Source organism: Candoia aspera, chromosome 3 (genome assembly GCF_035149785.1).
Source record: "Candoia aspera isolate rCanAsp1 chromosome 3, rCanAsp1.hap2, whole genome shotgun sequence".
NCBI lineage: Eukaryota > Metazoa > Chordata > Lepidosauria > Squamata > Boidae > Candoia > Candoia aspera.
The window spans coordinates 101,249,596-101,263,637 of record NC_086155.1 but is presented as its reverse complement, the minus strand read 5'-3'; the positions used below and the strand labels follow the sequence as shown (position 1 = coordinate 101,263,637).

General features: G+C 36.3%; 1 protein-coding gene across 1 annotated transcript in view; it reads left to right on the top strand.

Moving 5' to 3' along the window:
- SWT1 (SWT1 RNA endoribonuclease homolog) overlaps positions 1 to 14,042 on the top strand; it is a 44,855-nt gene that overhangs the window by 6,820 nt on the left and 23,993 nt on the right. Inside the window, exons 2-8 of the mRNA XM_063298427.1 lie at positions 4,932 to 5,004; positions 7,566 to 7,621; positions 8,449 to 9,196; positions 9,839 to 9,898; positions 11,042 to 11,171; positions 11,291 to 11,389; positions 12,855 to 13,043. Coding sequence (XP_063154497.1) covers positions 4,948 to 5,004; positions 7,566 to 7,621; positions 8,449 to 9,196; positions 9,839 to 9,898; positions 11,042 to 11,171; positions 11,291 to 11,389; positions 12,855 to 13,043 — 1,339 coding nt within the window. The 5' untranslated portion in view covers positions 4,932 to 4,947. The remainder of the gene's footprint in view (positions 1 to 4,931; positions 5,005 to 7,565; positions 7,622 to 8,448; positions 9,197 to 9,838; positions 9,899 to 11,041; positions 11,172 to 11,290; positions 11,390 to 12,854; positions 13,044 to 14,042) is intronic.

Sequence of the window (14,042 nt, the reverse complement as noted above, 5' to 3'; positions counted from 1 at the left end):
TCTGACTCAGATGAATACTTTCATATTTTGACTTAAGCAGCACAGTGTAGTTATGCCTGTATTGTTTCAGAACATATATTGTGTTTGTACTTTTGTTTAATGAATTAGTTTGATTAAAAGCTATGTTTGAAATTAGAATTAATGTCCTGAGCCAGGAACTCTGATAAGACATGCATGCTGGATCTTTCAATGCTTTTTTTTTCTTTTTGCATTTTTGGAACTCTTTAGAAAGGAACATTGTACCAAACTGGGAAAATGGTGTTGTCTTAGTCTCTTCTCATACAAAATGGTGTTATTTGATACTACCTTTCCCCCAAATGGGCATTCCCAAGATCTTTGGACTTTAACTCTCAAAATTCCCTAGTCATGGTGGCCATTGAAGGGTGACCAGATTGCAGAATATTGTCCTACACTAAGAGTAGTATGAAAAATTCAGACACAGGAAAGTTCTTGCATTATAAGAATTGGACTCTGGCTTTTTGATGCAAAGAGAAATGCAGTAGTAATTGAGAGATATTGAGCAGAAATTAAGAGCCTTGTGACTCAAAGAGCATATGAGATACAAATATCTCTAGATCACCGTAATTAATTTGCACCTTTCTAGTGAATTGTGTATTGTATCAGAAATATTGATATAATTAGGCACTGTGCATCTGGTTGTAATTGTCACATACATGCAACTCTGGGGATACTACCATAAGAAAATGGCTTACATATGGTTGTGTCCATGTTATTGGCACTTCATCCCAGATGTGACTATATTTAACCAGCTGAAGAGAGAGATTATAGTAGTTTTCAAGTATATGAAGGAGTGTCACACAGAAGAGGGAGTAGACTTATTTCCTCTTGCCTCAGAGGGCAAGACTAAAACTAATGAGTTTAAACTATAAGGAAGTAGGTAACCTAGCAGTGAGTAGTAAATCTCAGGAGGAACTTCCTGACTGCATGAGCTGTCAGCCATTGGAACAGACTGCACATTAAACAGCAAGTTTGCCTTTCCTGAAGGTCTTCAAAGAGGCTGGATGGTCATCCTCCAGAAATGCTGCAGTAGATCCTGCACTTGAGCAGGAGACTGAATTAGAAGGCCCCCAAGTTCTCTTCCCATTCCCTGCTTCTCTGTGCTCAAAAGAAATAAAGAATTTGAAGTAGAGAAAGGCCAGGAATTCATTCTAAATTACAGACATTTGGCCTAATTTTCAGACTTTATTTCTTCCCTCAGTCTATTTTGTGCCATTTTTCCTGAAGGAAAAATTCTGGCAAATTCAAAGGCTTGCTTATATTTTGGAACTATTTTGCTTGGTTCTAATAAATGTATGAGCGAATTACATATTCTGGACATTTTAATTTGATTGTAGACACCCTGAATTCTTGAAATATTTCTTGTTAAACTGTTCATTTGGTGTTCCCACGAGTCTCCATGGAAAAGATAAGATACTGTAATCTCAAGGTTCACACTAACCATAACAGATTTCCCATCCTTGTGAAAAGGAGTGGTAATTCAAAAGCCTAAAACTGCCTGAGATAATATACCAATCATAAAAATAAATTGAAGGAAAGTTATTTTACACCAGCTGAAAACACTTTCATGTGAGTTTACATATGTTACTATGCACCAATGCCATGCCTAGTTATGTTTTAATGCTTTATATTTATAGGCAGCTGAAATGAGCTGGCATTCTCTGATAGCAAGGTAAAAACATGAAAGAGATCATGAGAGTAGAGGAACTTTGGATTACAGCTTTGTCCTGCTTCAGAGAAACGATGTTCAAATACTAGAGGAAGGGGGAGAATCCAGATCTATAGACAAAATGTTTATTAGGCCTACTGAAGTTGTTTAAATTATTGTACATTTCAAATTTTAAATTTGTTTCAGGTCAGGTGACAAATCTATAGAGCCAGATCAATTCCCAGGGAGGAGCTATTGAAATATAGTCCACAGAAGCAGAACAATAGAACACTAGTAATTGTCACTTACAGGTCAAAGTTCAAGTGACTCAAACACATTATTAAGTTACAGCCCATTCTGGACAATAGCACTGCACTTTCTCAGGCACTGGGTGGCAGGCCCATACCTACATATGGGCCACCCAACTTGAAGCATATTCTCACAAACAACAATGAACAACAAAACAATGATGCCAACGTGGGAACCAGATCCTGCAAAAAACCAAGATGTCTACTTTGCTCTCACATCAATACCAATAGTACCAATACAAGCCCCAACACATACACATACAAGATTAGAGGACCTTCATATGCTTTTCCTCCAATGTGATACATGCCATCATCTGCTAGCAGTGCCCCTCTGAATTCTATATAGGACAAACAGGGCAAACTTGGTGCAAAATAATTAATGAACACAAGTTTGACATCCGGACTCAAAATGAGGACAAGGTAATATCAACCTCATTTCAATTTCCCAGGGCATTCCACAGCAGTCGTCAAAGTGATTGTTTTAGAAAAGCAGGACTTTAACAGTATCATCAAGTGAGAAATTGTTGAACACCAAAAGGTTTCAGGCAATCTCAGAAGGTCTCAACAAACACAGTGAGGTTTTTAACATTGTTAAAAACATTATAAGGCACTTGTAATCTGTCAGATAAAGACAGTAACAGCTAACTGATGCTGTTATGTAATCGACAATTTGTAATTAGCTTGGGTTTTCTTTCCGTTTCTTCTTTCTTGTAATTGCTAATGGATTAAAAACAACTTGACAACCAAATCGGATAACGGATGTGGTCTATCTGATACTGCCTTTTCTGCCTATTTACATCCTTTTTGTCAGGTGTCTTAATATCTGCACCAATTCTACTAACCACATTTCTTTCAGCACCTATTCTGGCCACTGCTTCTTGAGGGATCAGCAATATTTCTGGTGCCTCATTGCTCTACCTATCATGAGTTCATGATATGGACTTCCATTTACACCTTTTGTGCGCACACACACCCTCACACATGGCTCTTCTTCCTTTTTAATTTTATAACCAAAAAGTGTTGAATTCATCACTGGTTTCTATCAAGCTTGTTATGGAATAATATTACAATTTAGGAGGAGGTTTTGGGGGGGGTGCAGCTGTTCTTAGAGAGTTTTTGATCATGGAAGTTCATATCCTGATTTTTGATACTTTTATCTGTCAATCGTAATTTGACCTCCACCTCCTTGTATCAGGTCTTTGGTATAGTTTTGTTTTAGTTCATCTAAAATGGTATTGAGTTAACTTCCCTTTGTTCCTGCACCAATGCTTCCAGATGGACTGTAGGTATTTCATTACACTGACTTATCATATAGTTTATTAAGCTGATTATCCATCGTGGTTTTTGGAAGAGGTTATTTGCTGAGCAAGCCTGGAAAGAGGTTATGTTTGAACATAGATTCTCTCTGGTTCATCTAGTCGTTGGCTTTTGCATTTCCAAACACTCTTTCAAGCAGAATGCAACCAATCCAGAATGTGGAATATGCCTATTGGCTTTAATCCAACCTAGTTTAATATGTCCAGTTGTTTGATCCCTAGATCCCATGTTTCGTCAATAGGGCTCAAGATGTATTGATTGATTGATTGAATTTGTAGGCCATCCCATTCCATATGACTTTGGGCAGCTTCATAGAATTAAAGCCACAGAACAAAACAATCACTATTCAGGGAGCAGACCCCTGTCATCTGTATTCCTCACAACTCACGGGGCTTGTTCGTCTGTCTAACCAGGGCCTGCAGAAAAAGCTAACCTTTTAAAGTACACTTAGGCAAGATGGGAGCCATTTGGATCTCCTGGGGTGGGGGGGCATTGTTCCAAAAGGCAGGTGCCACAACAAGATAAGGCCCTCTTCCTGGGCCTCATTAGATGACACTGCTTAATTGAAGGGATCCAGGGCCCTTACTTACAGTTCACTTCCACAGACACACATATGCACATGCATTTACCTTGATAGTAGAATTTCCATCTACATTAGAAAGTGTTCCCAGTCTATTATAATTTCCCTTCTATATCAGGGTAGCAAGAAAGGCAATGAACATCAAGAATTTATTGGGAAATTTTAATCTAAAATGTTGTATAAAAATAAGGCAAATGTGTTTTTTTCATATAGTAAATTACATCAAAAGAAGGTAGAGGAAAGGAAACAAAGTTATAGTCCCATATCATTGGGAGCCTTGATTGGTTATGCACGTGTCCACTTTGGGCCTTTCCCCACTCCAGATTGGATGCTTCACTACAGCCATCCAACTTCACACACAGAGTTTGGTTCATTAAGGGGTGCTCTGCTTTAGCAGTTTCTCTGCTTTCAAGAAATGGTGTGGACAAGGCCTCGATACGTCCCCCACCCCAAAATAGCTCCATCTAGCTTCACCTTTTCTACATTTTCACAACTTCAGCTATTATCACTCACAAGAATGCTGACTTTCAATTCTTTACCTCCACAATATATTTATCATGCACAAATACACCGTTTAAAGGAGGGAAGATTTAAGGAGAACGGAAACAGGCAGCACTATCTTCTTTATAACAAACTAAGCACAATTTCAGAAAGCTTTATAGGAGGAAACTACTTTGATCCATTATGGTGGTCCCTAAAATTTAGCAAGTTTGTTGTCTTTGTAATGATTCCTGAGAAATCTACTATTAACTGCAATCCACTACTCATTTACTAAGTAATGATTTATCGTGTAATTAATATGTGAACACACAGAGGTAAGGTTATATTGTTCCTTTCTCTCCTGCACCTCCTCCCTTCCTTATATTTTATCATAGATTTTTTTTATTACATTAAATTTTAAAATTAAACCAAAGATAAGATTCAGGGAAATTTCACTATTCACTGCTTAAATTAGGAATAGCCAACCTGATGCCCTCCATTCAGAGCTTTTGTACTTTACATAACTCCCTGGAAAAATATCTAAGCATATTTGTAATTAAGACTAACATTTTTTTTTCAGATTTTCAAACCTAAACATGTCCAAAAAACACAAAAAGAAATCAGGTGGAAAGCATGATACCTCAGATAAAAAGGTAAGAAAGTGTAGCTATGTACAGTTTTCACTGTATAAAAAAGAATGAATAAAGCCAGGATGGTACCATGAGTGGAATAGGATCAATGACTAATGATAATACTCAGTCTTACTACTATGCAGTATTAAAAATACTTCAATAGTCTTTCTCCTTTTCTCCTATGGATCTTGGATGTAACTGAAGTCAGTACTGCATTTGGATTACCTACCAGAATTAAACATAACCCTCCTGAAGTCTTATACTTTTTGTTTTTTCCCCCATCAGTAGATGTTACTTCCTAGTGCTTTAACTTGCCTAGGTTGGGTAGAGATTGGGCATGAAGGTTTCTTCTCTAGGAGTTAGGAGGAGAACATGTAAGAATGGCCACTATACATACATACAAAACTGCAGGCCTTTAAGCTGCAGAAGGTATGGTGTGGTCCAGTGCTTGGGTAACAGTTGTAGAGGAGTGAAGGACTTTTACCTAGAATACTTTTATTTTCAAAGACTTCGTTTTGCTCCAAACCAGGCTTTTCAGATATTGAACAGAATTTTATATTTACAGTCTTATTCTTTCAGCATGCTTGAATAAAAATATAGGAAAAGTGTTATGAAATTACATTGAGGTTCTCAGATTCTGCCAAGAACATGGGGTTTATAAAGTCACATAGGGAAAAAAATAATCTATGTCTTTTCTGAAACATAAGCATATAATTTTGCTATATCCCATGGTGGGCTCATTATATAAATAGGCATATTAGTATAGAGCAAATGTGGAAAGTTGGGAGAGTTGAACATTGTTTTTGAGTGCTGATGAGCTTTTGGCCCAACTCACACAGCCCAGTGATCAACAGAACAGTGAAAGCAGAGCTGCTACTTCGGGTTTTTTTGCCTAAATGCAGCAAAGCTTGCCCTTTTTGGTAAATACTGTAATAGTTTGGATAGGCAATTTAATTCTCACTCATTATGTGTACATATTTCTTACTTTGTGTTTAGGGGTATATGGCTCCCAGGGTGACAGTCATTGCTTCAGTTCCAAGCAGATACATTCTACAATGCCAACTTATCTTTGTCCTTTTTTGTTTGGGGAGAAGTAAACTTTTAAAGCACTGGGTTGCAGCCACCCATCCTGTTTTTGTATGCCTGTCTGTTTTAACAATTTCCCTATGGTGTCTCTATAATCTCAGAGGCATTCCTGGAAATGTGATGATTGTGACCAATCTCAATTCTTTCAAAATTAAAAGAAACTTAGAAAAATTATAGTAAAATTATTTGGGGTAGGAAGCTTGAGGAGCACAAAGAGAAGGACCTCTAGGTAGTATATTACCTGACCGTATTAGAGGGTTTCTAGATGGCTTCCAGATGAAGTTTCAGATAGCAATCTAGCTGCTGCATCTTCCAGTAACTGCAGGTTTTGTGTTATCCTCAAAGTCACTTCCATATAGAATGCCTTACACTCTAGCTAGGACAGTGTTTCTCAGCCTTGGCAACTTTAAGATGTGTGGACTTCACCTCACAGAATTTCCCCCGCCAACATATTGGGAGTTGAATTCTGGGAGCTGAAGTCCACATATCGTAAAGTTTCCAAGGTTGAGAAACATTGAGTTAGGACATTACCCGTGTATAGACTATTATGGCCAGATTATCTTTGCCCAGGATTAGTCATAACCTCCGAGCCAACTGAAGGTCATTGAAAGCACTCCAGACTATTGCAGCTACTTGGCCTCCAGTCAAAAGATAAATCTAAAAGTACTCTCAAGTCCTGTACATGCTACAGTATTTCAGGGAGAGTGCTATCTGGACAGGACATTTGATTAACTCTTGGATTTGGGAACCATCAAGAGAACTTCTATTTTATCCACATTAAGTTTTAGTCTGTTAACTTCCTCTTCTAGGACATCTTAGCATCCTGATGCTGGTTCAAATAAAGTATGCCCCCACTTAAAAAAAAAGCTAATTGGTCATAGCAAATACAAAATTTGCAAAGCAGCAGTTAAAAGACAAAAGCTTAGGGATTTAATGTTAAATTGTAACAGTGAGTCATATTGGTCAAGCTTTTGCAGAAACTCAAGGACAGCAAGATTAGAAGACTCTTGCTCAGTGTTTAGGCTGTAAAATAGTACTTATTTCTACCATACACTGAACATCTGCAGGGGTTAATGTCACAAATGCACATTGTGCCAGGAAAAAATTAGCAAAACATGTCTAGAATAGTGTAAAAAGCAGCACCAAAAATAGACATTGATCAGGAAGTAGTTATTGTTGAATCTTAATGGAAATTTTATTAAGTTGTATGTGCAGTCCAATGGATATTAATGAACATTACTATTAACATTGTTCAATAACTACAAAAGTGAAAGACAAGAGTATAGAGGCGGTAATAATCTGACTCAGAGATCATATCCTATATTTGACTTTGGGGAAAGACTGATGTGTACAGTATAGTGAAATTCCATGCAACTTGGCTACCCTGCCATTATGCCATTATGATGTATTATTCCTATTGGGAAAGGTTATTTATTTAGTTTAAGGCTGGAAAACACACACACATGTTTATAAATAAATATTTCTTATTCTTTCAGAAACCTGAATCAGTAGAAATTGGGAATAGACATGCAAAAGAACAGATGGACCAAAGGTAATGTTTTTCTTTGATAGGAAGGATGAAACTATTGATATTTTGGAGGCTGAAAAACATAAATTGGCTATAGTGCCAAGAACAATACTGTTTGAAATCTGTTTATTAATTTGGGATCTTCAATTGGATCATATTAATTGCCTGGCTTTTTACCAGTTAAATTATGGAGAAAACAATGGTATTGTAATAATCCCCAATAGATTAATTTTATAGTTTTTTATCTTTCTTTTATTACTTTGCCTAGCCAATCTTCACTTGTACTATTCTATAGATTATTAGGGAAAAAATTAGCCTACTGTTTTTAGTTTCATTTGTAGAGTCATTATATTTGTGATTGTATTGCTTTGTTGCCATAATCAAGGAAAATAACCTCTGGAAAGTTTTCTCTATATGCATGGCTAATAGAAATAGGCATCTAATTGCCCATCCTCAGCTATATGATAATGCTTATGTCCATTTGTAATTTATGAATGAGAATGCTCATTCCTAATATTGCAACCTGATATTCTCCAGATGTTTTGGATTTCAGCTCTCATCAGACTTAACTATCATATGGGAATATAGTTCAAAACAACAGGAGAACACTTCTAATTTAGAACTAATTTCTAGAACTAGATTAAGAATCTCATCTTGAAGAGACTAATAATTTTATAACAAACTAGCTGTCTGTCATATTTTCTATATGCATCAATAATCTAATGAGAAGATTAGATTTTTCTCTAAAATTTTCCTGTTGAATACAAGATTGGATTATAATTTTAAAAATCCAGTTTGCCTTCCACAGCCTTAACTTTCTTTGAAGTGTTTTTTTAATGATGTTTTTGCAGATTGGGCAATAGTGCTGGATACGTGAAAGCAAAAATGAGTTTGGATCTCAAAAATTCTAGTACAGGACTCGAAACAAAGATACCAAAAGTTTCACAACACATTAATGGTGCTTTAATGCCTCCTGAAGAGCGTGAAAAGATCACCATGCAATTTAAAACCAAGGCTAAACTTTGTGGGAAAAGAAGCATTGTGGAGTCTGTAGCTGTCTTCCCACATAAAGAACAGTCTGGCACAAATGGTAGTGATCCTGATGATAAAAAAAGGAAGAAATTGTCACAAGATTTGGGGATCATAAACATCAGAGAGAAGGACAAAAAAAAAGGTAAAATGGAGTTAAAAAATGTAATTATAAAACACATGATGGAGGAATTCAAGGAAACTGCAAAATCTACAGAATGTTCATTTCTTCAGAAGAAAAAAACATTAAAATTGATTGAACTCACCCAGAAAAAGAACTGTACAAAAAACCAGCATGTTCCAGGTTTACCTTTTACTTTCTCAGATTCTAAAGTGCATACACAGGCTTGCAAAGAAGATAATCTCGAGGAAGACAAGCATCCTTCTTTGGAACTTTCCTGCAAAAATTGTAAAGAAGTGAAATGCACACCCTCACATCACCTGGCTAAGCTGCCCAGGTATTGGAAGTATAAACAGGAAGAGCCAATACATATTGATTCCACCAAGAATATTTGTAATTCAAGGATTCAGAGAAATAAATTTGAGCCTGTCACATTTCATTCGAGTCAGGTAAAGTGAAAACAAATGCATGAGACATGGAATGGTGATTTTGCTTTGTTGAGATCTGTTACAGAGTTTTAAATAATTCCCCTGGGTTAGTAATGAAAGATTATAGGAAATGGCTTAGTTAAACAGTCAAGGGGGCCTTGCTTAGGCAGTATTATCAATAAAGGTGGTGCATTCCATCACTTCGTAAACCAACGAGGAAGATCCTGACTTCCAAGTGCTACTGAACTTCAGATTGACCAAAAATAGCAAAGGGTCATTGAGCAAGTGCAGAGATGTATATTTAAATGTTGGAATGCCGATTAAGTTAGGCCAAGGACTGCTTAAAAGTGATGGATAAAGACAAATTTTAGAGGCGAAATACAGGCAGACTAGCGTGCGTTAAGTATGAGAACAGCAGAAATTAATAAACTTTTCAGTCATTTGAAAATATGAAATGAAATTGAAATCATAGTTATCCAGGCTTTGTGAAGATTTGTTAACATTTTCTAAAAAGTATAATATATGCATGACAAAAGTTCATTTTACCTAGTTCTTGCATTATTTTTCCTCCTTTCAAAATTGCTTCAGGTTCATAGTAAAATTCTAACTGTAAAACTAATAGCTGAGTACATATATATATATATATTTATATCTTTCTTACAGAGCTCTGAACCCTCATGTTCTTCCCTTGAAACTATTGAAAATACAGATGTGGACCAAGAGGTTAGAGGTTATTTTATCAGCATTCCCTAAATACAGTTCTTAGTTCATACTTTTCAAATCTTAGATTTTTTTGTTCATATTGATTCCGTTTGTTCTCAGAAGTATCAGCCTCCCATTTTAACATATGCTAGTAACTCATTTTTAGAGACTGGATTTTTATTATCTAACCTTTGGGTGCTTGCAGCTATTTTACAATTAAAGTTTTAAAATAGAAACAATACATAAAAATATAAAGCATGAAAACAACAAAAGCAGCAATAGCAGAAATAAATTAAAATTTCCACTGCAGCAGAAATGCATAAAAATTGTATACATTTCATGAGATCATTGGAGAAGTTCACCGAAATACAAGTACCTTTGGAGGAGGGGGATGGGTGACTCAGGGGAATCCAAAAGTAGCCTAATGATGACTAAGCATACTCATTAGTCAAGGAATCTGAAAGTAACACAGCGAGGAATGAACATCCTTGTTCTGGTCCCAACTCCAAAATTCGGTAGAAAATGGATGAGAAGTCCCAGCAGGACACTTTGAACTGACAGTGTGACAGCATGTATAGAGACCAGTATGAGTTCTTGCCACAGTATTTAAACAACGTAAGTAACACAAAGTTAAGAGAAGTTGCAGTAGTTTGATTCCAGTCAAAAAGAATCAGAATTTTTATTGGCTAATTCCCTTCCTAAAAGTGCAAACTAGAATTCTTGGAGAGAGAAATAGGAAATTACAGGAATGGCAGAAAGAAAGAAAGTGTCCTGCCTTAATGTGTCAAGATGTGTAGACAGCTTATGCATGTCGTGCAGTGTTAACTACAGGTTTGGTAGACCTTTTGGTAAATGTTTTCACTGAGAACAATTTCTACTCAGTGTCATTAGTATTATCTATTTATTTTCCCTTTTCTGCTGTATCATATTCATCTACCACCTAGGTGGAAAGAGTAAGTCAAGCAGTAGCTTGTTCCTTCCTTCCTTCCTTCCCTCCCTTGCTCCCTCCCTCCCTCCCTCCCACCCACCCACCCACTTTGGGCAGTAGATGGGCAGTAATAGAAAGAAGGAAAAGCAGCAAGAATCGGGGGTTCTGAAGACTGGCAGGGATTCTTTATCTTGTGCTTAAGATATCAACTCATGGTTTCACAATTACTTTCATAGATGCAGATTGTAGAAGACTTGCATGCAGCTCGTACTGAAAAGAAGATGGATCTGCCTGTGGTGCAGACTTGTGGAGAATTAACTTGCATGGAAATAGATCTCTCAAATGATGAATCACATATAACTTCTAGTAAGCTGATTTATATCAGGTGTTTTCTGCTTTCTCCCATCAACAGAGCAATAGGAAGAGGAAAATAAATGAAAGAGAAAGCCAATTATTGAATCATTTTGTTTCTTCTTTTCTAATAGATTTTTTTTCTGGTTTGAATACTTTGATTGTGATTGATACTAATATAATGATCAGCCATTTGGAATACATCAAATATTTGAAGAATGCAGATATCCCAGGTACGTGTGGATTTATCTCAGTAATAAGCCTTGATCAGGTGCATCTTGCCTGAAAGATGCTGCTTCTCTTTTTCAGCCTGAAAGCTAAGCTTCGGCTCCAAATCTTGTAGCAGAAAGCTTCATTTCACAAACAGCTTTGGCCTTTTTTTTTTCATTAACTTTATTTAAAGCAATATAACATACTATGTATGCATGTCTACATGAATTTTATTATTTTATTTATTGACCACTCATGATACAAAATATACTGAAACTGCAGACATCGCACAAAGATAAAAGATGGTGGATCAGTTTGATTTCAGTCAAAAAGACCTGGAATTTTTATTGGCTTACTCCCTTTCATAACAGTGTGCTTACTAGGTGTCTCATATGCTTGGAGAATGTCTATTGTGTATTTGTGATTGAACAAATGATTGTGCAGTCATTTAAAACAAGCTTCAGAAAGCCTGTTAGGACCAGCCCTCCTCAAAGAATTGAAAACAGACATGTCATTTGGAAGGCTCGTGTAGCTGCTTTCATAGCTTTCCTTGGTGGTTTGCAGGTGCATGCACAGACATTTCCACCAACAGACCAGCAGAGTAAAGCATAAAGCGTTTAACTTGTGCAAATACATGTTGCAAAATGCTCACTTTTTAGATGCTCCGCAATCTTGCGGTCAAGAAGTATTTTCTATAACTTGCATCCCCTCATAATCATTATCTGTGACAGCTGGGCAATGGGAGATAACAGTCCAACAGATCTGAACGATGTTGAGTTGGGGAAAACTTGTAGCTTAATCATACTTCTGGTCATAAGAGTGCACTTTCTAGATTGAAAATATTCAGTGTAAGTATATTTATTTAATATGTTAAGAAAATGGCTTTTTCTTTTTTACTTTTTGGTAAAATTAAAGGGAAGTAATAGATCACTGAACTATTACTAAAATCCAGCTTAGCAAAATCTTATTTATAGAAGTTTGAGTGTTCTTTTAATTGAATAAAGGAAATTTGGCAGCTGTAGACAACTGAGAATTTTACTTGATGACTAAATTCTCCTGCATTATATTTTTATCGTGCTATTTTTTTTTCCATCTGTTTGGCTTTGTACCTGAGGAAGATTGTTTTAAGTATAATGATTACCTGTTAGTTTGTTTTCATTTTGTTCCCAGGCTTCATGTTATTTACTTTCAAGGAAGCATAAAGCATCTGGGAACTGTCAAAAAACAAACAAAAAACCAAATGCACACAAAGAAAATAGTTTTGAGGTAAAACAGATTTTTTATCCTCTGGAAGTTGTAATTGCAAGAATCAACAAATAACAGGACAGAGATGTCAAAATTAAAGGATAAGGATAGAAAACAATAAAATTAAGGGAATATTTTCTGTAGAAATATTGAGACGCAACCAAACAGATTTCACAAATGCACACTTTTTCTTTTGAACTTTGATAATTTTTGACAAAATTATGCTATTTTTCTCCTAATTAGGTTTAGGCAGATTTTTGCTATTGATTCCCTGGGTAGTTTTGCAAGAACTGGACAACTTAAAGAGAGGGAAGATACTGGCAAATGTTGGGCAAAAAGCAATCCCTGCAGTTCGCTTCATCTACACTTGCCTGAAAAATCAAGATCCCAAGTTGTGGGGTCAGTCCATGCAACTTGCTTCACAGAAAACACGTAAGTCATTATAGAAATAGTCATATTTTTATTCCTATTCCTAGACCTCTAAAACCTTCAATAAGTGCATATACTTGGTAATAAACCCCATTCTGACTAAATTATTCCATCAGAAATGAAAATATTGAGGATGACCTTTTCTATGCCTGTTTCTTTCTCTTGTCTAAAATAATGGTGTTGACTGCTTGCTATGAAGTCATTGTTGCAGTTCTCAAGACCTTTCCTTGCCCCACCTGGTTTCCCAGTTGCAATGTATGGATGTACGTATCTTCAAAATAGGTTAATTCTTCCCACTGGCTGGCAAGTGCAAGGAAAGACTCAAACTGAAGGGTTGGTTTTTCTAGAGCTGCTGTGATTTCCTCCTAAGAATGTTTCTGGTCCCAAAGACTTGAGAAGCAATTAGGAGAATAAAGGTAGCAAATGTCTTGGAGTCTACCGCTCAATATAAGGTGCTCCCAGCCAAATGATAAATAAAACGGGCATAAGTTGGTTCAGGGGAAGAAATTTATTCTTGTTAGTTTATCATCGTTGTCATCTTCATCACCATCATGATTATTTTATGATTCTCTTACCTGCTTATGGCTGGTGATAGAAGAGAATGAAATTTTAAAAAATACATAATTTAAAAGATAAATAAAATACGTAAGACAGTAAGAATACTGTTATTCAAAATAATAAAAGAAACTAAATGGAAGAGATGTATCTTAATGCCTTTTTAAAAGAGACACAGAAACTGGGGACCAAGTCCTCAGTAAGTACACTCCGCCACATCAAGAGAAGGCTCCTAGTAGTGCAGCTCTTAACATCTGAAGAAGTTATAAAGAGGCAGCAGTCCTTCAGATGGCCTGGCCCTAAGCTGCTTAGTGCTTTGAACCAATACCTTAAATCAAGCCTGGCAAGAAGCAGCACTTTCTGTATGGGCATAACAGGATCATGGTACCATGCATGGGGTAGTTGCTACATTTTGCACCATTTGAAGCTTTTGGATGCTTTACAGCA